This window comes from Rissa tridactyla, chromosome 5 (genome assembly GCF_028500815.1).
Source record: "Rissa tridactyla isolate bRisTri1 chromosome 5, bRisTri1.patW.cur.20221130, whole genome shotgun sequence".
NCBI lineage: Eukaryota > Metazoa > Chordata > Aves > Charadriiformes > Laridae > Rissa > Rissa tridactyla.
The window spans coordinates 27,627,532-27,655,002 of record NC_071470.1 but is presented as its reverse complement, the minus strand read 5'-3'; the positions used below and the strand labels follow the sequence as shown (position 1 = coordinate 27,655,002).

General features: G+C 38.0%; 1 protein-coding gene across 1 annotated transcript in view; it reads right to left on the bottom strand.

Moving 5' to 3' along the window:
• Window positions 1-27,471, bottom strand: part of STK32B (serine/threonine kinase 32B) — a 171,638-nt gene that overhangs the window by 123,246 nt on the left and 20,921 nt on the right. Inside the window, exons 2-3 of the mRNA XM_054203020.1 lie at window positions 19,943-19,998; window positions 11,505-11,656 (exon numbers count right to left, since the gene is read on the bottom strand). Coding sequence (XP_054058995.1) covers window positions 11,505-11,623 — 119 coding nt within the window. The 5' untranslated portion in view covers window positions 11,624-11,656; window positions 19,943-19,998. The remainder of the gene's footprint in view (window positions 1-11,504; window positions 11,657-19,942; window positions 19,999-27,471) is intronic.

Here is a 27,471-nt window from a genome sequence, read left to right as displayed (position 1 = left end):
GGCTGCTGGGGTGGCTGTTGGTCACTGAGCTTCTCTGGCAAATTGCTCATTTTAGAGCCTTTTAAGCAGAATGTGGAGGAAGAGCTCTTAATTTCTGGATAACACGTGTGCGTGAGGCAGCCGCCTCACAGCTAGTCCCAAAGACACGCCGCTCTCTGTGACTCTAGATGCTCACAATGTCATTTTCAATGTTCCTCTCCTTTTTAAAAGCCTGCCTTATCAATCTTTCTATATATTTCTATCCTAATGACCACTGCCAGTTTTTCAGTACAGCTAAAATTCTTGTTCCCGCTTCAACAAATGCTAGAAAACCTTATGTTTCACCGGTATCTGTATTATTATGTACACTGGTATTCTGTAATTTATTGATCCCAAATATGGATCAGAATCAGACTTTTGTCCTTATTATTTCATAGGAGCCTTATTAGACTCCAGGTGCCACAAGGCTTTTAGAATAGTAATAGCACAACTGTAGGTAGCTTGTCTAAGCCCATAGTTCACTACAGCTGCCATTTAAATGCAGGCAGCTAGACCATGGCTGAAGACAAATTGAAGATATTGCTATACCAGGCTTCCCAGATCTAGTAAAAATATGCAGGTGTTGACTTATGAACCCTGGATCATCCAGTAAAGCTCTTTCAAGAAGTGAAAATTGTACTACCTGTCATGTCATTTATATAGGGCTGGTTGTACTGACTGGAAAGAAGCAATGCATACCCTTCTCTAAGGAATGAAGTACTGTACTATCAAAACTACAGATGTCACCATTTACTAAGTGATGAAAAATATTAATAATGATAATACTTGAGACCAGCATAACATATTTTATCCTTCTCAGATGTTAATATCTTAACTTGTAAACTGTATCTCTACTTTTTTCTATTGCCTTATGAAGCTTAACTCCTAAACTAACTTCCTTTTAAATGTTTACAGCTTAGAATATGCTGTTCCATTTTTATCATATAATTTGACCATTTGTCATTTAAAAAATTATTTTCTCTGTGAAGGAATATTTTGGGTTTGAATATTATCTTCACATAAAGGATATTTTACTCAAGGGAGCATTTGAAGTGTTCAATTTCAAGGTGAACAAAATATTTTGGTTATGTTTTTTTAAAATGGTTGCCAAGCTTTCAGCTTCCACAGAGAGAACAGCACGCACAGAGGTCTATAGGTCACCTGTCCTCTTCTTTGGAGAGACCTGAGAAACAAAACCTGACTTCCTCTTCCGCTTTCTTTATTTTCAAATATCAGTAAAGGAAGTTCAGACCTTGAAGAATCTGACTTATGCACCAATATTGGTTAAATTTTCTGATGAGGTTAGATTTTGTACCCGCTGAAGGTAAAAATGCCTTCTCCTTTCATCCCACAGTTCACATCCCTCACCAGGCTCATTATCACTTCTGTTTGCATTCTTACTTTCTCCTGCCCTTCTCTCAACCTATCTGTTGGTGAGCCGGTGAAAGCCGTGGTCAAGAAGAAGCGTTACTTCTGCTAGTTCCATTTTGCATATTGGTTTGCCATCAATCCCACCAGCTCGGCTTTTTGCAAGAAAGAATTTACCTTCTGTGTCCTGCTTTAGGTAGTTAGAGAGAATTTGACAGGCAGAAGTCCTTTTCCTCCTAGCCACAACTGTTTTACAGAGGAATGTAAATAGTCATCTTCTTCACAGCCCATGACCTTTCCTTGGTCAGGACACAGTTTGTAAAAAGTACAACATCAGTAGAAAGGGAACCTTAAATCCTCCTTTATGTGGCATGTACTTATGAAACATGAGAGTTAGTCTCTTCTAATGAGAACTTTACACTGCAAAACTGACATTAACTTAGAAACAAGACACCGTTAATCATTTTCTGAAGTCTTAGTATCAGCTTCTCACTGCACTTTACAAGTACAATAAATATCTCTTTAGTTCAATAAAATGGAATTAAGTGCACACTTACGCTATAAAAATCTGTAGTCAACTTTTAAAATAATAAAAGCTTTGACAAATTTTAATGAACCAAGGCGAAGGGTCCCCTAAGCAGGCAACATTAAAACTATAATGCATTACAGAACTTCCTGCTTTCGTTCAATCCCATTTGCCATTTTAAATCCACTCTATTTGATGCAATTCTTTCACTGCAAAGTTTAAATTTTTCCTAACACTCAAGATTAATATTATTATTTATTTATTTACACCTCTTATATCTATATAGCTAGACTTTTGTCTTCTGTGTTGTCCTTTTGGATATTTGGCTAAAAAAGTCCCTAACTTCAAATATTTGGCAACATGAAAAATAGTCGTAGCGTTCTAGCAGAAGTAAAAAGGAAAGATCTGACCTGAAGAGATAATATATTACCTGAAGCACACAGATATTACTTTAATTATTACTATTTTGATATTCCTTGCTTGGCTTTTCTTGTTTGTTTGTTTTTAATATTGGTGCACTGACTTTACATCAGCCTGTTATAAATAAAAAGGAATCATCTGGTTTCATCTCTGGTTTAAGCTAAAAATATCATTGCTAAAACCTCGAATATATTCTAAAGTAAACTACTAGGAATAATTTCCAAGCTATATTAGGCCACCAATAGTCTCCAAGAATAACTTTAACATTTTTGGACTAGGTGTAGATTTGTAGGATCTGTTCAGTATTGAAGTTTTGCAGTGAAAGCATTAAGCACTTATTTTTATTCTGTAATGATCACCTACTTTGCATTCACTCTCTGGATGTCTATGGACAATTTTACAAGTACATCTGAGATAGTTTTGCAGTCTGATGGCTGTCCCACAGCTTTGTTAATGCGGTGCTGAGCTGCATCTTATATAGTCTACCCTTAGCAGAGCTTTTAATACAGGCTAATTGCAGTCCCAGTTTCTGTAGCATAGGTAAGAATTGCTCATGCCTGCCTGAAAACAGTAGATTTGCATGATGAACTCATTATTCTGTCATTGATTATGAGAACCACTTTACCTACAGGACCTTGGTTATCAGTTTAATTACACACTCTAGTTATCATGTTTGGCATTCATAACCATTAAAGCAGAGAATGAAAAAAAAAAAAAGAAAAAGAAGGGAAAAAAAGCATTCCTTGCCTAAATTGGCAATTGAGGAGTCTGAAGCAATGTCTAAGGGTTTTTCTTCTTTCTTTCCCATCTCATTAGGCTGATAGCACTGGAACCCTGCTCCCCTGCAAGCTCTCCTGAGAATACCCCTGCCATGGCACTGGAGCTCTGCTTCCGGCCACAAAGGAACAATACTCATCCCTGCCACAAATGTGCAGAGAGTTACTGTGACTATCTACACCACAGACATGAGACATGGCCAAGACTAACCCTGAGCTCATAAGAGTCTGCTTTGGATAGCCGCTATCCCCCTGTGAAGGCAGAATGAGGCGATAATCACAAATTCATCAGACAAACTTGACTGAAATTGAACATCCTTAAAACAAAAGGGATTATTTTTCCCAGCAGTTTGATATTTATCAGTGTTTATAATAAAATTCCTCTTGCAGTGAAAGCTTTGTGTGAGAAAAGTTTATTATGGGTCAGCAAATTAAGTCTGTGCCTCAGTAAGAATGATGCAGAAGACAGGCTGCTAAGAAAGGTCACAGCATGCAACGAGACATACATGAGATGAAATATCTATGGCAGCAGTTTTTGATGCAAAAAAGATCAAAACTTAAACTATGTCAAAGGTCGATTCCTGCTTTTATGAGGAACATATTAAAGTTAAGTTCAAAGATACGTATTTCAAGGTGACAGCAATTTCTCACAGGAAACAATTAGTCACCAGAACACAATTCAATACAGGCAGACTCAAGACTATTCCAATACTGGCAATTAGTATCTTAGGATATTAAAATCAACAAAAAATAAGTAACTGTTGGATTGTGCATCCATCAGTCATTGAGGATGTTACAGCTAACACTCATTTAGCACAAGCATCCAGAGGTTACCAACTGGCAGTGTTGAATCCAACGTAATTTCCATGGAAAAAATATCCTGAATATTTGCAACTCAAGACAAATCTTTCCTACATTCTCTTTTTCCAATTATCCTACTCTTCCTGCTGCCTCATCACCTTTTCCTGCCCTTTTTCCTACATCATTATCTCTTGTAAAGCTCTGGAGAACAGACATTTTTTTCAATCTTAGTTATAAAACTTCGATATCTTTACCTGTTCCAGATTTACATTAACATAGTGATGAATTGATCTAGCTATCTAAGGAAAGTACTCACCCTTTGCTCCCTCTATAGCAAAAAGAGTTCACCCATCTAAGCCCCGTGCAAGACATTAAATATATCTTTCTCCCTCGATTTGCAATCTCTTCTTGCCGGGAAAGGAATCTTAGAGCTCATCAGATATCTAGAATGGCCCAGGATTATGCGGCCTGGGGTTCATGACCTCAGCTAAATTCACAAAAGAAGTTAAGAAAGGTATATTGCAACAATAAACATGTCAGTGGCTCCAGAACCAAAACCAAATGGCACAGAAAAGCCTGTACCTGGACTATGAAACTGTCAGCCTCAAAAAACAAGGTGATGGCATCAACAGGAAACACCACAAGCCCCCTGCTCCCTTCCAAAATTATCATGTAATTTTTCTGTTAGACCGTGGACTTCCAGTGTTTACTATGGAGTCTCATGAAGCTCAGGAAGCTGGTCATACTAGATATCAGAAAATAAATTTTCCATCCCCTACAACATATTTTCACTCCATATTAGGTCTACTATATCAAGACAAATTACAAAACACTGCAACCACTAAGCAAAGTCTCCTAAGACCAACCTGAACCACCTCCTCTTGGTGCTTGGGGTCTCTGGTTATCTTCAGCTCCACCCAGCAGTAAAACACTTGGCCAGGTGTTCTTGCTTCCCTGAGTTTGTAGGTTTAGGCACATTTCTGATGCCAATCTGAGGAGCAGAGCTGTGCTATGAGGCAGTCCAAGGTCATGTTTCTCACAGTCTATTCTAAAAAAGGCACCTTTGCAGAGAAGTAATAATTTCCAGTTATGTGTGTATGCGCGTACGTACATTAAAGAACCCATCCAACACTTGAGACCAAACAAATAAGTTCTTCTCACCAGCATTCTTTTTTCTCATTTTTTACTTCGCCTTTCTTTTGAAGACAGATTAGGGTATCAGATGAATTCAGAAATGCATTAACATTTTTGCTACAATGTGTGTTCTTCACTTGTCTCAGTTGTCACTGGATTTGAAACTTAGTCTTACTCTAGCTGGTAGCAGTAATGCATTTTTGTAGATCTGTCTTATGAAATACATACAGCTTCCATATACTGATGAGTAGAATGAGTAGAAAGAAAAATACATCAAAATATAGAGCCACTCTGAGAATGCAGCTAACACTTCTTTATGGGTTGTTAAATATATCAAACATATTGTTCTGTGTCTACTAGGAAAACGACCTATAAGCTGACAAAAGTAAATCTTCATCCTTCTCCCTCTGCCGCCTTTGAAATTGTTCTGACAATTTAAAAAGGATATAACACCTTTAAGCAAGACTATTAAAAATAAGATCACTTCAATGTTCCAAAAGTTTTGAGGAATGGTCCAAATTTTCTTTCATATTTTTCTGTTCCACATCTAGCAGAGAAACCACTTTGATACGTGACTTTTTTGCAAAAAACTTCTGTCTTTTGTCATAAGCTGCATTACTTTCAGAGCAGCCAGTGGATCTACTTATGTTTGAAGACAAGTCATGTAATGACAAGTCTGGCCACATTGGTACATAGGGAGTAACGTGGCTTTTGGCTCAGTCCTAACACATGTTGTGAGAAAGATATTTAAAATATGGATCCTTTCAGGAACGCTACTCATCTTGCCCAGGGGACACACAGATATTTGGAGAAAGATAAACATGGATAAAATGCTGGATGTTAGAGGGGCACGCTGTAGTTTCAAGGTGGGACCGTGTTAGGAGCTGACATTTCTACAGCTAATTCATCTATGCTTGAAATACACATGACGTACAAAAGGTCTGATAAAAAACAGGACTGCTTTTCATTTTAAGAAGGAATCTCCATTATCAGAAATGCCTCCAACAGTGATAAAGCTGGCTACAAGGCTCACATATCTTTAAGCATTTATTCAATTTCATTTCTAAAATGAAGGTTATAAATCAACCCCAAGCCCTTCCTGAAAAACGCTGTTATCCTCCAAGCTATTAGGAGCAGTTACAGTAGAATGATTCTTTTCTGTGTCAGATGTTATGAAAGACAGTTCATACTTCAAATAATATGATTTATAAGTTGAGATTGTGAAGTTAAATTTAATAAAGCTCAGAGAAGATGCATGAACCTCAAAAAGCTTTTTAATATAGATCTTTTGGAGTTGAGACGCTACCCTTGTTTTGTATTAGCTGTTCTGTATTCTTGTGTATGCTGGGGTTACTGATGGATGACAGTAGAATTACCCACTACAGAAGGTTTGCCTTCTTTCCTCTTCTCTTTCTCTCCACGAGAATTTAACTGATGACAGATTGCTTACCCATATCTCATTACTTCTTTGTGCAGTTATTATGCATAACTAAAGGACTTTGCAGTCTTCATGTTTGTTTCTTGAGTTGCCAACTTTTCTTTTTGATGATGTAATTCCACAGGGAAAGATTAATGTTCTTGGTTAGTATTCTCTTTGGTTCAAGGAGTTGTTGGGAGATTTGCCACTATATTAATTTTATTTTGAAGGTCTGGATGATTAAACTTTGAAAATCAGCTGTCCTGGTCAGGGACAGTCTTATGAAACAAACTCATGAAAAGGTTGTCATGAGAAGAATTTCCTCCGAATATGCTTTTCAACATGGATTTGGGATTCGACATTTTGAATTAGAAATAAGATTTCATTTAAATTCATCCAAAAGTGAAAAAATAAATTTTGATGACACTGAAGTTCTTCTTACAGAAAATGATACTTTGAAAAAAAATGCAAGTATTTCGATAATAAAATTCCCTAATTTTTTCATCATGTATATACCTTCCAGACAAAAGGACAGCAGATCAGATCTAGGCTACCTACCTAAGGTTAAGTCTTGCTTCATATAACTAGGGATTAGGGGAAGGTGGAACCAAGGGGAAGGAATAACGTAACCAAAATAAGTACCTAATTTCCCTTTCAAATCAGTGGAGAAATGGAGATTTTTTCTGAAGACTTTTGGAGTGTCATCCAAAAGACTGGTTCAGCCAGTTAATTACTTTTCACTGAGATTGCAAGGGGCAAATAAGATAGGTACATTTATATCAACAAATCTCTTGGCACTCTCATCACCTTTTCTGTAGTAAACAAGCAGTCAGCTCATCAGGACAGCAGGAGACATGAGCTCTAGGCTCCCTTTAGCCCAGACAGATGGATCCTCAGTTCTTCACAGACTACATGACTGTCTAACCACAAGCCAACAAAGTGTTTCGTGCAAACATACTTTGCTACAGTTCCTAATCCAAAGGCTTTTTTCAGTTTTTATCCAATGACAACCTACTGTAAAATGCACGCACACCACAATTAAACCATTTTGGAAAAGCTGTGCACCACTACTCATCTTCATCTGGGTCCTGCCTATAACTGAATTTCTGACTTTGTCTAGGAGTGTTAGTGTTTTTTTAGTTAACAGGGTGTCAGTCACTGTCTACTGATGTGGGGGCTGCAGCAGAGCTCTAGATGGCAGATCGGTACTTACCTTCTCAGAATAATTACTTCTGAATATCTTTGGGAAATCGAAGTTGGATACCCCAGCTAAGTAGGGAGATGACAATTAAATTTACTAGGCTGATGGAATTTCCGAGTTTTAGTCACCAAAGTCTTACCTTAGGCAGGATTTCTGAAACTGATATGCACCCTTAGAGACTGTGACAGAGCCCAGAAAGACAGACTAGTCCAAAACAGCCCAGTCAAAATTTACATGAGCTGCAGCTGTTTATTGCCTGTACACCACGACATAACTACTCCTTGTTAAATTAATATTCCAGTTTGTGAAAGAAGATAGAGTTAGTAGCTCCTGTTACAGCCCATTTCTACATTTACAACGCAATTAAAAAAAAATGAACAGAAAAAATCTAACTCAGAAAAATGAAACACAAATCTAGCTGCCACTACTGTAGAAGAAAAGCAGCTTCAACTGTTTCCTTCCATTAGTATGCCAGGAATTGACTCATAAGAGGAAATCTCATGGATCCCTGCTAATCATCTAATATAAGTTACAGCTACAATGTAAATGTATTTGATGCAAATTATTAATGCGTCTAAACTGCAAGTAAAAAAACATTAAAAAGGCTGCTAATTCACCAACAATCAATGAAAATGCTGTTATTTTAAGAGATTATTGCTGGGAACACATACAATATGTTTAAGGAATATTCCAGTTGAACTTGCAGTGTTCCTTTTTTCATAGTGGTAAATAAACAAATCTAGTTTCAATTATTAAATAAATAAAATATAATTAATATGTTTAAGACATTCATATGACTTAGTGTTAACAGAACAGAAGTGACCATTATTCATAGGTCACTTGTAATTTTCGTGTTTTGCCCTTGTTGCAATTCAATAACAGAAGTCACTATTTGAAGACAATGTGTAGAACATTTTGAAATTCAGGCAAAAGTGGAGATAGAGCATTCAGAGGTCTGGAACACGCTACTGCAGTCTGCACTCCAGAAATACATCAGAAGCTATTTTAAATTCATTTAGGATAGTGCAAGGCTAATTATAGAAAGATATTATGGGCCTGGTATAAAGAATGAGTTATTTGGGGTAGGCTAGATTAATTCTGGGGAGTCTTGGGTTTAAGCCTTTCCTTTTCTGTGCTAGCCCAGAGTGAAATATAGATTCTCCAGTAGTTCAGTAGCTCACTCTGGAGTCAGGTCATTAGGCATTTGAATGTGTAATGTTTGAGGTGAACACTTCAGGTGAAAACAGTAAGTGTCAATGAAATTATTTTTGGAAAATTTTCTACAGTTCTAAATGTGTATGTCCAAGTCCCTGAATCTCCGCAAAGTCTCATATATCTGGGGTTTGACTACACAATTGCCCACCTTTAACAGGAAGGATGGAGGTCCCTGGAGCAGGATCTCCTACTCTCATTTAGCTGCTCTGGTTATCATAGTAGACGAAACATGCTGGGGAGCACTTCCAAGCACTCAGGCCAGCTGGCAGGGAGCAGCTCATGCCTCTACTAGGAATTCCTTGCTGCTGAAGGGTGCTGGCCACATCACATTGATCCATGGGACACTGACTCTGGAACTATCCCAGAAGCTGTTTGGGAAGGGGCTCATATGGGACAGGCGTGTGCCAAGGGCCAGTCCAGCTGCATAAGGCAGCACCTTGGAACGTTCCTGGATGCTGTTTCACCTACTAGCTTAGCTGTACCTTCACACATTCATGTTTTGGCCCTAAGGAGAACCAAAGTATGTTGTGTACATGGACCCCTCAGGCTGCAAAGCACTGAGATGCTAAAGCAGCAGGGGCTGGGTGGTTGCACAAGAAAACTGTATATCTTCACAGGACTAGCCCTGAATGTGGGCACTGGTTTTAGATCTGGATGTAAGTCTTCAGACTATTCCATGTTCTGTCTCATACCATAGACCTGAAAACTAACCTTAGTGACAGGGCGACAGGACTGTTGGCTGCCGAGCTGGGTCACAAGCTTTAACACAAGTGATAAATTCAAGCCGCATTCACGGGAGGTGACCTGTCATTTATTATGTGATCTGATGGGTGAAAATGTAGAGAAAAATGTTGTGATTCTCCCTAATAAGCATCCAAGATAGACTGGCCAACTATAAGCATTCCTAGAGACATTTAATATAGAACATCGCTAGTGCACTGGAGAATCTTGAATAGTCGCCTTTTTGCCTGACATGTTTTGTTAATTCCAGAGTACTACATTTCTCTTTCATTTTCTACTTTTCTCATATACGCACATAGTATAACACTGGAGGCCTGAGATCTTGTGACAGTATCTCAGAAGCATGAGAAGACTACGTTAATTATTTAAAATAAAAATCATCATCACACCCGGCACATTTTAAGGTATTGCTTATTTCACATTTAATCTTTAGCATTAAAAAAGAAAACAAGAAAGAATATACATTGGCTAATTATAATTCAGTAACTGGAATCTAGTACACTTTTTGTTTCACAATAAATATTTGATCTTTAGTCCTTCAGCATTGTTACGTTTACTGCAGTATCTTGTAGATCATGTTAACCTATGACAGTTTCTGCACAGTGTCTAGTTACACGGTGGAAATCTTTGCCACCTCTTGTTAAAGAACACAAGTTTGTGTGAGTTCAAAAGAGATTAGACAAATGCATAAAAAAAAAAATGTACAGGCTCTTAAGCACAGAGATACCATATCTTTGGTGAAGAAACCCCCAGCCATACAGGTTGCTGGAACCTTCTCAAATATACTGAGAAACTTTTGTATTACAGTCACAGTATTTGTATATTTTTCTTTAAGCCTCCAACAGGATATTAGGTTAGCTCGAGTATGATCACTCATGTCAAGTGGAAAGCACTTGAGACATGTATATATGATTAGTTCCTTTCTGAATGAATTTTGGGATCAAATCATTTTTCGGTATAAATGGGTGCAATTACACTAAAGCTGTGTTAACTCAAGCCAGAAAAATAGTTTGCCTTTTAGTTCATTAAAGATGCTAAGCTGGCCACAAGAAATTTTTTGCCTGTACAGGTCAAGAGTGAGCTAAAGGATGGGCAAAAGACTGTAGGTTAGGCATTGACCTCTACTAAGACAGCTAGAACTCACAAAACAGAAGGTCTGTTTGCACTGTGACCATCTGCAGCCAATTAAGCTATTCACAAACTGAACAATTTTCATAACATCATGGTTTATGTCCCCTTTTTTTTGAATGATATCGGACATTTTTAGATAAGGGAGGAAAAGTCTGCATTCCATTACTACTATCACTACATAAAAGCCAGCAAATATTTTAAGTTGGTAGTGTAGTTGAAGCTAGTCATTACTTAACCGACATTTTCGCAGACATATGTGACCAAGGCATGCGGTGGCTAACACTGATAAGAGAAATTCCAGGTGAAAAAAAGATGTTTTTCTGCTGTTCCATGTCAGCCATTTTTTAAGAGTAAATAAGTTTTGAATTTTCTCTGAATCAGCTAAAATAAATTTTAACTGAATGGTAGGGTTTGATATTCCACAGACTTACAACAGATGTTTAGTCCAGGTATTGTCAAAAAGAAATTATGAAGCTGGACAGAACAATGCATTTCCACACACTGCTGTAACAATCTGGAGAGAAACCAAACCAGAAATGAAAAGATGAATATGCTGTTTAAATATTCTGATGCAAAAGGTCATCCATAAAATATTAATGAAAAATAAAACCCTCTGCGAAACCTAAATACCTTAAAAAAAGAGGTCACCAAAATTTTTTTCATACTTTTCAGCTTTCCAGCCTTCCATAGTCTGAACAGATTCAGCAATAAGTAGAAAACAAGAGATCCTTGACAGAATTTTGAAGGTTTTCTTACCATAGATTGACTAGGAAGGGGTGCTCCAGGCCTTGCATTATCTGTAGCTCCCGAAAAACATTTCGAACTTCATCTCTCTCAATGCACTTCTGTTTATTCATGTATTTCATGGCATACATTTTCTTCGTGTCTCTCTTCTGTACAATGCACACCTAATTGACAGCAAAGTAAAAGACAGATTTTGATACCTACAGAAAGGAAACTCAATAGTGACTTTGAAAAAAAAAAAGAGCCTTTCATGATATTTCAATATTCCAGGTCTGGATACCACAACCTAAGAACACCTTCAGAAAGTCCACATTACAGCTATGCAGGATTCTTTGTAATAGATTGTAATTAATAAATTAACAGAAGAACACCCCACCCCTGCAAAAGAAGAAACAGGGACTAAGAAAAGTGGCATAACTTTCAGAAGTTGCATGGTAAAGCTGGGAGGAATACAGTCCAATTGCTCAAATCACAAGCTATTTAATTAATCACAGAAATTACTGCCTCCTGCCTGGGAAAATGCACGATCATTGTCCTCATTCCCACAAGTCAATACATACATCTTGATTACTGCGTCATAAACATAACCTACGTTCACCAGGCTAAATACTTCATCTAAATATCAGAATTATGCTCCCTTAATTATTGTTGTTGAAAAGAAAAAGAATTTTCGTACAGAGATTCATCATAATATTTTTGAAGTCACAAGAGACCATTACAATGATTTAGTCTCTGGCAGTAAATTTCTTTTCTTTAACTTTGTTTTCTTTTTTTGAAAAAAGTCAAATAATTTTGTAAATGCAGGAAGAAAATCTTAGAGAACTCCCATGTAAGGCCTGAATTGTTTTTCATGATGGCAGTTTACCTTGTGAACGAAGCTGGAGCGTGGCACAAACACCACATCTAAGAACCATCATTTTAAATACGATTTCTGGCAACACAGAAATAAAAGATTGTTGGATGTCTCATCCCTGTTCATAACAGCCCTACATACACACATAGGGCAAAACTATATCTTCAGTAGACTTCTGCTCTGAAAGGTTTTACTGTTAATTGATCAGGACTTTTTAAAGTGACTCTCCTAGTGTGTCTTCACAGCCAAGAGAACAGTATTTGAAAATATTATTTTTGGCGTAACATTTATATTACTGATACAGCCATAGGCTCCAATCAGAATTTTTCATTGTCAGGACATATACAGACTATGTAGTGGAAGCGGCTGGTTTAGGTATCACAACTCTGTAGTGTCTGTATTCAAGGATATTCCAGATTCACTTGGTGTGGGTACCATTAATTTGTATGTATGTTTATGTACATGCACACACGCACATATACACTCTCCTGTATTATACACACATAAAATTATGGTATATACACAGAGCATACACCCATAAAAGTAGTGCTCAGAAATCAGATTACAACATGGTGCCAACCAAAAATTTTAAGGAACTTGCATGCTCGAAATTCAGAAATGGTCTGAAGAAACTAAGGCAACTTCCCACAGCTGAAACCTCTGACTTTAACAAGGTGTCATCACATTTATTTCTCTGTAACCTTATTTCCATGAATTGTGTCCTTAAGCTGAAATCTACACCAGAGAGGAGTTAATAGGGTACCTTTAACCTATAATGCTAAGGTGTGATTAAGCAGAGTTTCTAATTACCTTTCCTAATATCAGGAGATGTTCTGCTAATTAAGTAAAACACGGATGGTAATGCTTTGTCTTGAGCCCATCAATGTTGCACGATGGTGAGTACCAAAGTTTTGTTTCATTTCCTTTCTCGGGCTGCTATGGAAAGTCTGAATGTTGGTGATGTCCGTAAGATAGCTAAAGGTTCACACTTATATGGAAAGAACCCAGGCTGTGGAACAATGGGGAACTGGAGTTGGCCTTTTGAGGGAAGAAGAGGTAGCAGGTGGGACTGAACTGGAATGGAGAGGTGGAAATGAATTGTTCAAGATTCCACAGGCTCTTCAAAAGTATAAGCAGAATTTGGAGGGGCAATTCTTAACTTCCTGTTTGAGATTATGTGGACAATCCAATTTAGTGAATCACATTGTAAAATACAACGTTTATGGATTTTGGCTCAGAACCTAAGTCCAGAAGTTCATTCACTTGCATGAATTTGCAGCATGATTTTCAAGTGAAACTTGGCCAAGACTGAGGTGTTTGCAGAAGTCTCCTATTCCACTACATAAAAGCCTCCCTGATGAACTGTTGACTAGTGAGGCTGCTGAGAGAATGGGGTTTTTACTCGGCTGAGAGTTACACGTTCGACCAATGCAGCAAACTAGGATCATGTAGAGCACCTAAATATGTAATGCAAACATGTTTTGAAACACTGCTGTGACTCCAGAAGGTACTCGGTTCTCTTACCTGCCAGTAAAGACAAGGGTATTCAACACAGTTGAAACAGACCTTCTGTCGTTAGTAGAAGCTTGCCTAGCATACCAGCTTTAAAATGGAATGATAGTAAACGTTTTCTAGTAATGTGTGTCTATGCACAACTTTTAACATGGTTTCAAAATCAATGCGATTTTAATGAATATACTAAAGCTACTTCCTAAAGTAGCTAAAAATCAGGAAACACAAGCTGCATCTATATTGATGTTATTGTCAAAAAACTGACATTGCCATAACAGTGCTGAATTGTAGTGGAGATCCTCCCTGATGTTACTACCTGCTGGCTGCCAGCTCTTTGGAGTGGGACGTCAACGGGCTGAAACTTTTCCACTACTGCAGGAAAGAAAGGAAAAGCCCTCCAGTTCTCCTCACATGTGCAGTCTTAATGGGAAATGTTTAAATTGGGTTTTTCTGTTTATGGTTTAAATTTTAAAATAGGGACAAACAGGTGCTCTGGCACCTCAACAAACAAATTCTGTGATGACTCATTATTGTGGAAGTCTGTGCAGAATTGCCTTATTTACACATATCAGTATGGAAGCCTGTCACGCTCACATTACTAAAACATCCTCTTTCAATTTTTCTGTGAATATCATTTACCAAAGCCCAGACAGTGCCATGCTCAAATTGATATCACTGCTTCAGCAGTCTCTATAGGTGATGCTTCAAACCAAATGTGTCACAAACTCAACAGCTACCTAGCTTCATAGTCAGCAGATAGGGACAGACACATCCATCTCCACCTAAGGCATGGGTCTAAATAGGTCCAGGGAACCATCTCAACAGGAGCGGTTTCTCTTCTAACATCCCTCTAAAGAGACCATAGATGATTAGCTTGAATGTAGGCATCTGTGTTGTACATGTTTAAAGGTAGGCAATATGAATCCCCACTGATTTTCTTTGGAGTTATACGGTCCTTATTTTTAAAAGCCTCTTGTGAAAATATTCCTTTCTAAAGAGGGTTTTTCTACATGTCTTACCTGTTATCACAGGGTTGTATCTTTTTTATACCTGGGAGAAGGTAACAATGAATTACCTTCAAAACTATCACGTTAGAAAAAATTCTACCGAAGTGTGACTTGGAGCCACTTTCCCTCAGAACCAGTGGAAAACCAATAGAAAAACCAATAGATTATGACTGCAGGGCTAAAATTCCGGTCCACTTCTAAGCTACATTCTTGGATTTCCTCTGGTTCACATGCAAAGAAAAAAGCAACTACAGATTGAGTTTGATCTGCAGATTAATAGGTCATACAGCCACTAAGACTGCTATGGGTGACAAAGTGCCCCATGGGCTATTGCAGACCTAGGTAAGTGAAGTGAGAAGGTTATGCTGAGTAAAACAGGGTCAGAATTTGCTAATGGTTTGCTGCAGAAAGCTGTGTAATGCTGTGTAGGCTGAGAAGCCATAGGTAGCTTCAGAGAAGCTCTTCCCAGAGCAAAAGATAGGGATGGCTGAAAAGTCTGACTTGCTGCAAAACACAGATTTCTCCTGTCTCCACTAGCTTCAAAAGACTTTCTGGCTGACATGTGCTCAGTCCAGAGAGAACAGCAGGGGGCGGGAGCACTTTGTCTCAGTAAAGCCATTTTGGTCTGAGTTTGGTACATAAGTACTTACACTTCTCAAACTACCGCAGGATATGGTTTCATGACAGGTCGTTAAAAAAGCAGAGATGCAAAACTGCAGCCAGAGAAAGCTCCTCTGTGCAAGGTCCCTGATAGTGGAGATCTGGCAGCTGGAGTGCACACCTCAGCCGTGCTCCTGTATCATAATCTTATGCATCACGTACGTCAGGTCAGTAGATCAGATGGGGCACCTACAGCTGCCATGAGTAACCACAGCCCAGGAAATGGTCTGTGGCACTGCATGGGCAGAAGACACTCACCAAGGCATAGGGGGACTACAAGACAGAAATCAGCTACCTGTTTCACAGTCAGCGTGGGAACTGACAAATCTGCTATGAAAAGTGTGCCTGAAATACTGCTACCTTGTCTGTTCTTACACACAGTCTGAAAAATAAATGCTCATAGCCTTAGCCTACAAGCAGAGTTGGAAAGATTTACACAAAGAGGCTGGAGAATGGATGTCATAAGTTTGACTTTACACTGCCAGGGAATTTCCTTGAAATAGGGGGATTCATTCCTAGATTCCCCTGAGCAAACCACGACAGCTGGAGCAGCGACCAAGCATCTGCTCCATCTCCTTTCATATTAACTCAAGCTAAAAAAATAGGTGTTTACACTGTCAAACAATATTAATATTCTGCAGTTGTGCATTATGTTGCTTTTAGGATAGCAGCATATTTTTTCTGAAATACTTTGCATATTATTTAGTAAAGTACCCTCGATCAGTGCAGACGTGATTCTGGGCTCCCATCTGTTTTACACCAGTGTAATTTCAATTCCTTCATCAGAGGAAGTCACTGTTTTATACAACCAAATTAATTAAAATTAAGTCCTGTGTTTCAGCATCTTAGACAAATAGGAGAAAGAGTTTGTACATTGAAATCATAATTTGAATTTAATTTCAGGAGGTCAGATTGTTCGATGTACCTGGTCCCATGAACAGCGAACTTGAAGAAAATTGGTACTATAATATCCCTGAAAACTAGTTGCTGCACCTGAATACAAATTATTTTGCGGCAGTAAGCCTGCAATTATGTGGCTACTGTTGCAGTAAAGAACAATGACAATTCATGTATTTCACTCCTAGTCATTTTTGTACTTACAGGGTGATATTCAAATACATTTATTTTTTTGCAATCCTTTGCTTGATAAGAATGATGGCTCTATGTATAACAAAATGGAAAAAATTATCCAGATTAAACATGAGAGAGCACTTTTAAGGTATCACATGGCATAAAGAAATAGCTACTTAGACCAGTGTTCAGCATTTTTAGTTTGAGTATTTTAAATTGTCTACTTCTGAATTGACTTAGAAGACAAATCTCTACTATATGAATAAAACCTGTTTGGACAAAATTTCTGACCTGCTCCACTTCAAATGTATTTGGAAATACTAAGAGCTGGAACATGCCAAGCATAACTAGTCTAAAGGTCTTCTGGAAAAAGAAAAAATTAAATGTTTCCTGTCATATACGAGGGCACCAAAGCATAAGCTTCATCTACCTAGCAAAGCAGGGTCACTGAAGCCGGCAAGGCTACTTTTAGAGGAGTGTCACATACCTCCCTTGGGTACCACTGTCAGCCTTGCAGCAGCTCACAGGTCTGTACCAGTGTCTGTAGGTACGGATGGATACAGATACATACACCAGGTATGTATACACTTGCCCAGAAAGGGGGACGAGTATTCAGTGAGCGGTCACACGCCTGTCTGCCATAGCTTGCATGTCACTTGGCTTGAACAAAAGAGCCGCTGACTTACACAACTGTGGTTGCCATGGTCCTATGCCAGCTCAGAGCTCAACTTCTTCATCTGTCCCTCACCAGGGTGCAACCTGAGCTCTGAAAGGACTCTTTTCCAAGCAGACAGAAGTGAGCCAGGTTGTTCCTGGAAACAAGACCGTGCTCCTCATTCCTCTTCTCTCCATACCCATTTCCTATGCTCCTCACAACTGCTGTGATCTATCTTCACTTTTTCTGGGGAAGATGCTACAGTGCACACAAGGCTGCACCTGCTCTTAACGTGTCCCTAAGAAACAGCCTGTACTGAGGCAGCGGCTTAAAACAGGTGGCCACTTCTCAGAAAAGACAAGCTCTTGAGATACAAAGCATTTGATACCAAACGGCCTAGGAATTCCTGTAACAGCAAATGTTGCTGCTGTGAATCAAAAGTGCCAGATGAAAAGGGAGGGAGCTGCTCTCTGAAGCCAGCTGGGAGGGACAGAACATTGCTGCTGAAGCAGTTGGCCCCGACAGAAGAGGTAAGGTGCTGAGGATCACCTTGAGCTCGATGCACAAGAGAGAGCTGATCTGCGTGGAGCCTCTGCCATATCAGATACCTCCTGCAGCAATATCCTGCAGAGGCCTAAGGTTGCTGTAGCAACCACAGTAATTTAAGAAATATTGAGAGAGAGAGAGAGCGCGCGATTGTACCAACAGCAATAAAATAAAAAAAAGTAGAGCATGTCTTAAAACATCCTACAGCTCTCAGAAAACAAAAAAGGCCACAGAGCAGCCATAAAGGAAGAAGGCAGTTTAAGGAAGGCGTGATACTGAACACGGCGTTACATGGTGCAGGATGCTAGAGCACAATAGACCCCAAACAGTAAACAGCAAGTCAATAGAGATTAGAGGTCTTGCATCATTTGTTGACGTTTTCTGCTGCCAGGTACTTCCAGAAGGACAGTAATAGGAAAAGTTGCCAGCAATGAGGCTTCTAAATGAACAATAAAGGCAAGGCTGACTCACAGAGAAAGACACTTGAAGCGGTGACTGATTTACCATGTTGCGCTTTTGGCTATGGTATAATAGGTCATTTTAAAATGGGTTTCTTTCTTTCCTTCTCTGTGGAAGGAAAAACAAGATGATTGGTCAAAAGCTTGCATTCAGTGGGAAAAACAAGCCTGTTACACCAAGGACTCTTCTGTTGCATTTGACAGCTACAAAATAAGGATTTAAGTTTAGAGGGGACTTATGCATGAGTCCTTTCTTGCATAAAATGTGTTCTCTCAGGGCTCTGAAAGTCTATTCTCAGCCATACATATCCCCAAAGCAGGTTCACAAGAATACTGCAGCCATCTGAACCTGTAAGAAAATCGGATGTTTCTCGAAATATAAAAATATTCACCAGTTTCCAGAATGCCATGGAGAAGAGTGTGTCAACAAAAAGCCTTCAAAAAGCACATAGGCTTGTTTTATTTTCCTGCGTGATGTGGAAGGGTGAGGGCCCCTTTGAAAGGGCAGAGACCGAGTGAATGGAGAAGTGTTGAAGAAAGAGTTGTACAAGTGACCTTTGTGATGGCCAGCATGATTCAGATATATCTTTAACTGCTTATCCTGTACCCAACTTGCACGCCTGAACCTCTATTTAGTTTGACTTGACATTCCATCAGTGTACTGTGGTAATAAACAACCGTAGATTGCCAGCTGCCCTGATTTTTAAGGGATTCTTGAATACCATTTTGCACTAGCAGCATATTCTCCTATAGATCTCAAAGAGGGTTTCTCTTGGAAACTACTGAAGGAAATAAGGACCATGCCGTGAAGGACCGTGCTGTTCTGCGAGAAGTATTTCAGGCTTCTGTAAAATGAAAGTCATTTTTCTGCATGGAAGACCAAGAGCCAGCAAAATCCCGTGTGTGGGCTTAATGCATAACTACAGAAGTAGCTCACCGGCTCTCAGCTGGCATATACTCAAGAATCATTTAAATCAAGATCTAGATAGCTATTGCTTGATCAGTTACTGAAGTTATATTTCACCTTCAAATGTGTTCCTGCGAGTAACGGTTTCTAATATTTTCATAATATGATTTTCTCTGACTGCATGGCCTTGTATTTACCCATATTAAAATTTAAAACCTTGTTATAGTCTTTATTATAGGCAAGAAAGGTCATCTACTCATGTGTAAACAAACCATTAATCTTCTCTGTTTCAGCAAAAGCCTGTTGAATTGAACAAACATTTACTCAATGATCATAATTACAGTGTGTATCAGTTTATACAGTCCCAAGTGTATTGAATCTATGTAAAGTGCCTTTAAAATACTGCAATTATTTTAAAGACACAAATATAGTACAGAGATTTAAGAACAGGATCACTCTAATGGAGTGCTTAAAAAAGTAGTCTGCTCCTACGCTTTTGTTTGTTTTTGTTTTGGGGACTGATTTCTAAATTCTGCTAATCCCCATTGAGGAGCCTTAATTATTATAATCATTTTTACTCAATTAATTTTAGTGAATATATTGTAACAGAAATAATTTAATTAATAGTCAGAGCCAGTTCATACTGATGATCAGATGTCTTTAAGAAGCAAAAGGCTACAAAACCTATGTTTCTTTATCCTAGCCTAATCAGGTCACACCAGAAATACACAAAGGAATTCTCTATTAGATTTTTAACTGCTAAAAATAAATTGATTCTTACCTTTCCGAAACTCCCTTTCCCAATAGCCCGCAATATTTGAAAGTGGTCAAAGTTAACTGCAAAATAAAGGAGAGAAGAAACGGAAAATAGTTTGTAGAGTGCTAAGTCAGAATCAGAAATGAGATAAGAAAAGAAATGGCAGTGTTTCCAACTAATGTCATTTCACCATGTGGTATTTACTTATCTTAAAACACCAAACATATCCAATATCTAGCAAAGAGGAGGTTTGCTTTAAAATATGTTCCGTTAATTTTATTCATCGAGTCATCTTGGCCCAATGCCTCCAGCCCGCAGTATCTCCAAAAAGAAAGAGACCTCCATCCTAACCAAGTAACGAGGCAGTAAGTTAGCATTATGCAGCCATGAGCAAAAACTGCTCAGCGTTTTCCAGAAAGATTAAGATCTATTAAAAGGGTACTGAATAATTCAGGTAAGTAATACCGTCTGCTTACAGCTATGTAGTAATAAAAGATAGTATTGTTACAGTAATCACTCTGCAGGATAATTCCCATATTTTGTTACAGTGATGTAACACTGGCAGGATCAGCTCCTCCAGACTTTGCCACCTTAATACAATACATAATGCAAATATTGCAGGACGATTTCATAGATGTAGCACAAGTTTGTTTTGGGAGATTTCATTTTAGCTTGGCAGTAGAATGGTTTTACTCCCGCTCCATGAAAATCTGACAGCACAGTCTGCCCTAGACACTGAAGTGGTTTGCTGTGAAGGTGAGTGAGAGATTTCATTTCTCAGAAATGTCATTGTTGTTGGTGTTGCATGAGACTGAACACAGCATGACCTTCAAATCTCTGGTTCATTGGTAGGTCTGGTGGTTTAAAAAAAATCCAACAACATCCTGGACAGAATTGATACGGAGCCACCAAAACACAAACATGACAATGTGTGATAAAGTTTTTACAGTCACTTGTCAGAAAAGAATCACACTTACAGCTAAACGCAGTGAACCAGAGTTGACAAAGTTCAGTGCAACTTAACAGGATTTTTTTAAATTAAAACTTTCTTATGTTCCTGGCTTTGGTCACGTACCTCCATCGACGAGCCCATTATTGGCCTAACAGGAATGAGCAAAATTATGGAGACGGACTGTCACCGGAAAAATATGGTAACGAACAAATACAACAAAAATGTGACTCACATCATGATAAAGAAGAAAATCCTATAAAACTAGCTATACTTTAAATACTTGTCAACAAAGTTGTATCAGCTCAAGCTAAGCACTGAGTAGGGAGTTGCAAGTTTGATATATATCAAGCCACTGAAAAGGCTTTATTTTCCCTCTTCCAGTAATATATCATTTACACTATTAATGCCACTTACAATATATTTAAGCATTTTTTTATTTATGCTTGCTTACATTGTCTTCAAGGAAACATGGTTGGCTCCTTTCATTAGCTCAGCTATAGCAACCACCTTCCTGGTAATTGCTGGAGACCAAATCAAATCCAGAGCTGAAAGCAGCAGACTCGAGCCTTTAGCAAACAAAGATGGTACTTCTGAATATAGCAGTCTTAGGATTCGGATACTAAAATGAAAATGCAGAACCCTGCAAAGCTTTTATAAGCTGCCTGGAAATTGGAAAACTAATTTTGTGCTGAATCACAAGAGTTAGAGTTACCCAGATGTTTGAGAATCAAGATTGTCCATCAATGACCTGCAGCTGGGGGTCTCTGCCCACAGATTTTACCAGTGGGGCACTGTCTTGTAATTCCTGATGGTCATGTTGAGTTTAGCAAAACCACCTTCCACACAGACTTACGTCAACTTAAATCTTGTTCCCACAGGCCATCCTTCCCAAGTGCATGCACCTGAATGGGGGATTTTGAGATCTTTAAGTTGATCCTTAAGTTTAAGTAGGAATTCAATACCACATTGAAAACGTTCAAAACTATGTGTTAATTGCATTCGTTTCTTTGATATGGAAAGTTCAGCAAAAATTCCCTCCAGCATGCTGGTGTTGTCTGTGTCACTCCTCTGCTTTCAAACCTTCTGATGTTTCCTGTTTATTTTAGCAATTTTTAACAAACGCTTTCCTCAAAGAAAGCTTAGTTTGAGTTTGTTCTTTACTTTGCAGTCATTCAACTGAGGACAGTTCCCAAAAACAACTGGAAAACTGATGAAACAGTCTGTAAATATCTAAATTTAAGTCAAGCCACACTTCAGTAGGACTTGACTATATTATTGTCCTGAAGCCTGTCTGGTTTTCAAATGCATCAGTTTGATGAATTATTTTGGTTTTGTAAAACTTTATTTTTAGCTATCAGAAGGGCATTTTTTATTGTCCATATAATTTCTATTCTATTTCTCTTCTTTGGTGGTGCTTGTTGCTCTGAATGACTGGAACAATATTTTTTTGATTTGATTTAATTGTAAATTGGACTTCTGTAAGAAAGTAATGATTAAATGAGGCATTATACTATGGAATTTAAGATGGATTAATAGTAAGTCAAATAAGTGGTTAAAAACCATAACCACAACAATTGATCAAATTGTCTCAATTTTTATATTTAACATCCCATGGAAAGTGGGATGTTTCACTTTCAGATCTTCAATAAGAAAAAAGAGTATTTTATTTCTATAGTTTACTGTCCCATAAGCCTTATCTAAAATAAATGTGCAGTGATTGCAACACATTTTGTGCCAGAGAAAACAAAGATAATTTTAAGTGATTATGGAATTATGTAAACACACCTAAGCCTGCATTTGAAATGAGCTACACTTGCAGCCACTGTGGTTTTCTGGAAAGAGTTAATTCTCTAAACTGAGACAACTTGGTCTCTTTTGATCATTCAAACATACTCACAACATCGTAGATTCAAACTCTGGGGAAATTCTTCCCTTGGGACATTAGGAAAGGATAATAAAAAGGATATCTTTGCAGTTGAGACCAATACTAAATTCAGCTGAGTAAAACTAAGATGCTTTAAGCAACAGTCCCACCAACAACAGATCAGCCATGCAGAAGTCACGTTAGCGTCACAGCCCTGATAAACAGTGAATGGTCAAGCTAAGTTCACTGCCCCCTTATTGCTACACTAGTCATTCTCCACAGGTGTTTTTAATCTCACACTCTCAGAATTTTTGGCTTATTTTGTTCATCACACTTGTTTTTTAGGTTTTGTATGTGTTTTTTCTCCCTTTCGGTGAACATTCAACACCACAGGGTCACCACTTATTCTGAGAAGAATTACAGTTCACCACGACCTCTGGCATTTCCGGTGTTTAAAATATCATCAAGGTCAGACGCTACCATTTCCTCTGTGGAACGAGGATATCACAAGTATTGTATTCTTGTCTTCTAAAACATGATGTGTCTAACTTGTGGAGCCTGGTGTTGTAGCTAAGGACGTTTTACTAGCACAAAGCCCCACTGATGGTGTGGCTGGCAGAAGACACTTTCTTCAGTAACAGTAATATGACTATTACGCTTTTGAAAATAGCTTTCTTGCTATCCTTTACTCAAGATGAAAAAAAATCCTTTCCAACTTTTTTGAGCACTTCTTTCATTTTACTACTACACCATACTTTAGAGTTCTTAGACATCAGGTCTGAATTGGAGTCTTAGAGTATGGACATTTTTCAGAAATCAAAATTAGTTTATACTGTCTTCAGCTAATTTTTCATACAGGCAAATCCACAGAATGAAACTGTGACTGTTAACAGCAGTATGAAGGAGTTTCAGTTTCATTGATTATCATCAATTTGGAAAAATCAACACGTGTTATAATCTCCCTTCCCCCATCTCCCACCTTCATCTCTGAAAAAGTCACCATTAATTCACAACCGAGAACGATTATGGCATAAAACAGACATTTGGCTAACTAACAGAGAAAATAAATTAGCATTTATGGCATCTGTTGCATGATATGGTATTAGAGTGACGGATGTGTGTTAATTTCAGCAATGATCTATATATGCATATAAATTAAAGTATTTTGTTTCTTTCCATTTAGTCATGCTCAAATAAACCTTAAATGAATTCCACTGCACAGCTTCAAGTCTCTATTAATAACTTTAAGTGCAAGTATACCTTACTTCGATTATTTTCGTGCTTTTGAAGTAGCCTCATGTAGAGCATTTTCCAGTAGTTTGATCTTGAGCTAATAAAAGCTTGGATGATTCTAATGGGATTCACAAGCTGAATGGAAGGTTGCACCCTGCTTGCCAGGAAGAGTCAAAAACTGTGGTCCTAGCCATTACAGATGCTTCATCAAATATATTAGTATACTCAAAAACTACCAGGAATATCTAGAAGGATGGTGCAGTGGTTTGTGACCAACTTGTACACAGGAGTCCCTCTCCTGCCACAGCCTTCTCATGGGACCTTAGACAAGTGCTTCAACATCTTCTTCCCCTGTCTGTAGAAACATGAATCATTACACCTCTAAGGCAGCTGTAAAATTAGGTATAGGAGGTAGTTTAGTGCTCAGCTACACAAGTGATCAGGAGAGTAGTGACAGCCAATTCAGTTAATAGTGCTATATAAAAGCACTACAGAGACGGAAAGCAATTTTCAAAGTGTGAAAAGTGTACACTGCCATGGAAGTGGCGGTACAGATATCAGTAGATGATTGCCCTCCAATCTCACACATCAAGTTGCCACAGAGCTGAGAGCAGAACCTGGCTCCCACTTCAGACCACACCATTTCTCAGGCACATCTTTCCAATGGCATGAACGCTGATAGAGCAAACGTTTGATATAAAACTTTCCAGTGAAAGATAAAAGAAGTATTTCTTGCTCCACTGCTCCCCAAGGATAAAGGACACTTTGGGAAAAATACGCACATCACAGGCTACTGGGTTTTTACTACCAGACTGCAGAAATAGTGGGTAGTTTTAGTGGAAATGCCTATTATTCTCTTTCTTTTTTTTTTTTTTTTTGCAAACGAACCGGCATGATGTACATAATGATATATGTTAAAACAATGAAGTCTTCTATATGCATTCATGTCTTCTGCATTATTCATGTAAATTACATCTAGCTCAAGAGGCAATATGTCTATTGGGTGGATTTTACATAGAGCTGACATCTGTTGTTCTTAGTGCAGCTGAGGAATAATTATAGCATGTATATGTGATTAGTCCAAATACACTCAATCTCCATTACCTGAAAGAATGTTGTATCTCCAAGAGCAAACATCCAATCCAACACTGTCAAAGCAAGGGCATACACATGCTTTGCATCATAGAAAAGAAATTAGGGGCCTTTCGATTCAAAAGAATCGAAAGAACTTGATAAGCATCCAGAGCTAAATCCAGACGTTGTCCTTCTCTAGCTGATTCTACTGATTTATTTCAACTTTCTGGCAGTAGCCAAAACCAGAACATGACTACTAAGGCATTAGGAGGTGTGCAGTAAAGCCATATTTGTAACACAATGAGGACTTCAAGAGCTTCGTTCTCACTGATCTCAACAGAAAACAGAAACAAGGAAATGTGACATGGCCATCAGCCAAGAAAATAGATTTTTATTTAAGTCTGAGCACTGTCTTACATTTTGCAGATCTGTTTCAGGGTGTTTTAATGCTTCCTGCTTCTGCATGAATGAGAAAAACAGACTAATAACTAAATCAGATTTTCTTTCTGGATTTGGCCTGTATGATTTGACCTGAGACTCACTGGACAGCACTGCTATTAGGATTTCAAACTAGTTCTGCAGTCTTCTTTATACGTTTGTCCACTCCGATTCTCCAGTCTTTTTCAGACAAAGTCATGAGGCTGTGCTGACAGAACCTCAGTAAGTCTCAGCAGCCATCAAAGCTTGTTAAAGTTGCTACTGTACTTCTATACAAAACACATAAGATGAGTAACCAAGTAGACACAGTCATATATATTCAGTAGTCATGACGGAGTCACCAGCTTGAATGGATACAGACAGGACAAACTTGAATAGTGCTTAAAAATTAGATTTAGGGGCATAAAACGGTTAGGGTAGTCATAAGGAGTCACATTCCATCATACTCTATTCATGGGAACTGCACTAGTGAAGAAAGATACTGTTAAATTATGTAATGAATTTTTGTTGACAGAACGATAAAGCCAGGCATACCTTTGAGGTGAGCAAAGAATACAAAATCTGTATCGCTTTGTTAGGTTTCTGAGTGGAATGAGACATTCCTATACATTAACTGATTGGGGAACCTACTAATTAGAAAGAGCTACATAACCGAAGGACAAGAAAAAAGCAGTTTCAGAGCTGGTTGTATCTTATTACTGATGGAGCATCGTGTTTTCTGTCATTGAATTTAGGGGCTTTCATTTAAATTTCATTACAATGTCTTAATCCTTCAAGCTTTATGGCTATTTTATTCTCAATATAAACTGTTTCTAATTGTTGTTTTAATAACTTTTTATAATTATCTAGAGTTTATTTGCAATTAGAAAGAATTTAAGATCTTTATGTATCAAAAAAATTTTATTTAAAATTCAGTTATTTTTGCTTTGAACTTTAAAATGCATTTCGCTCTGATCATGTCTGCACACTGAATGTACGGAGAATGTAATTCCTGTCTCTTGGGACGTTCTGATACTTGAACATTAGTTTATACTCAGAAAAAAAAAAGATATGGCTCTTAATGGATCAAAATAATTATGACTATTGATTTGAAAATGTAATTTTTGTACATTGTCAATTGAACTAAAGTATATAATTTTGAACTGATATCATTTTTTCAATTTTAAAATATGACAAGCAGATTACAACGATAACCATCTTCCACCCTGCTGCAACTTCTGCAAGGAGAAATTCAGAATAATGTCCATCTTACAAAAGGAAATATATACTTTATTTTCTTCAATCAAAGCAAAACATTTCTGTATTATCAAAAGACTTTCATTTCAGACTTTTTGATTGATCCAAAGTGTTTTCTTTCACAGTAGTTCAGTACTCCACTGTGCTTCCTTGTGATGATGACTATGGCCATCTACGAGATTAGGTTGTTGGCTGGACTATATCTCCTATTATGTAGGTATACCCATAGCACTCACATGGTGCACAGTTTGTTCACTTGGTGGTGGTGGTGTGTTGGATCATGGGAGATATAAAGAGGTAGAAGATTTGGATCTACAGAAGGGAATAGGAGTATCAGATTCCAACACCTTTGGAGAAATGTCATATCACAGAAATGCAGTCTGGTTTTGAACTGAACCAAAATGAAATCGGTTTGAAAAGGTAAACTTGAATTCCATCCAAATTTTCAAAACCAGCTTTGTTTTCCTAATATAATGCTTAATTTTTGTAAAGAAAAATAATGGCATTTTGATTTGGCAAAAAGCTTAATTACCCATTAAAAAGTTCTTCAGAGGAAAAGTTTGTTCCAAAATTCAATGAAATTTTACTGAAATTAAGACTTTTCTGTTGGGGGGGGGGGGAAGAAAAACAGATTGACAGAGTTCCTTGTTATGTCCCATATATGTCACCTTTCAGACTCGATGAAGTGGAAGCAACCTCTTCTCTAGATTGACAGAAGTTGAAAGAAAACCTCAGTATTATGGTATTGGAAAACTA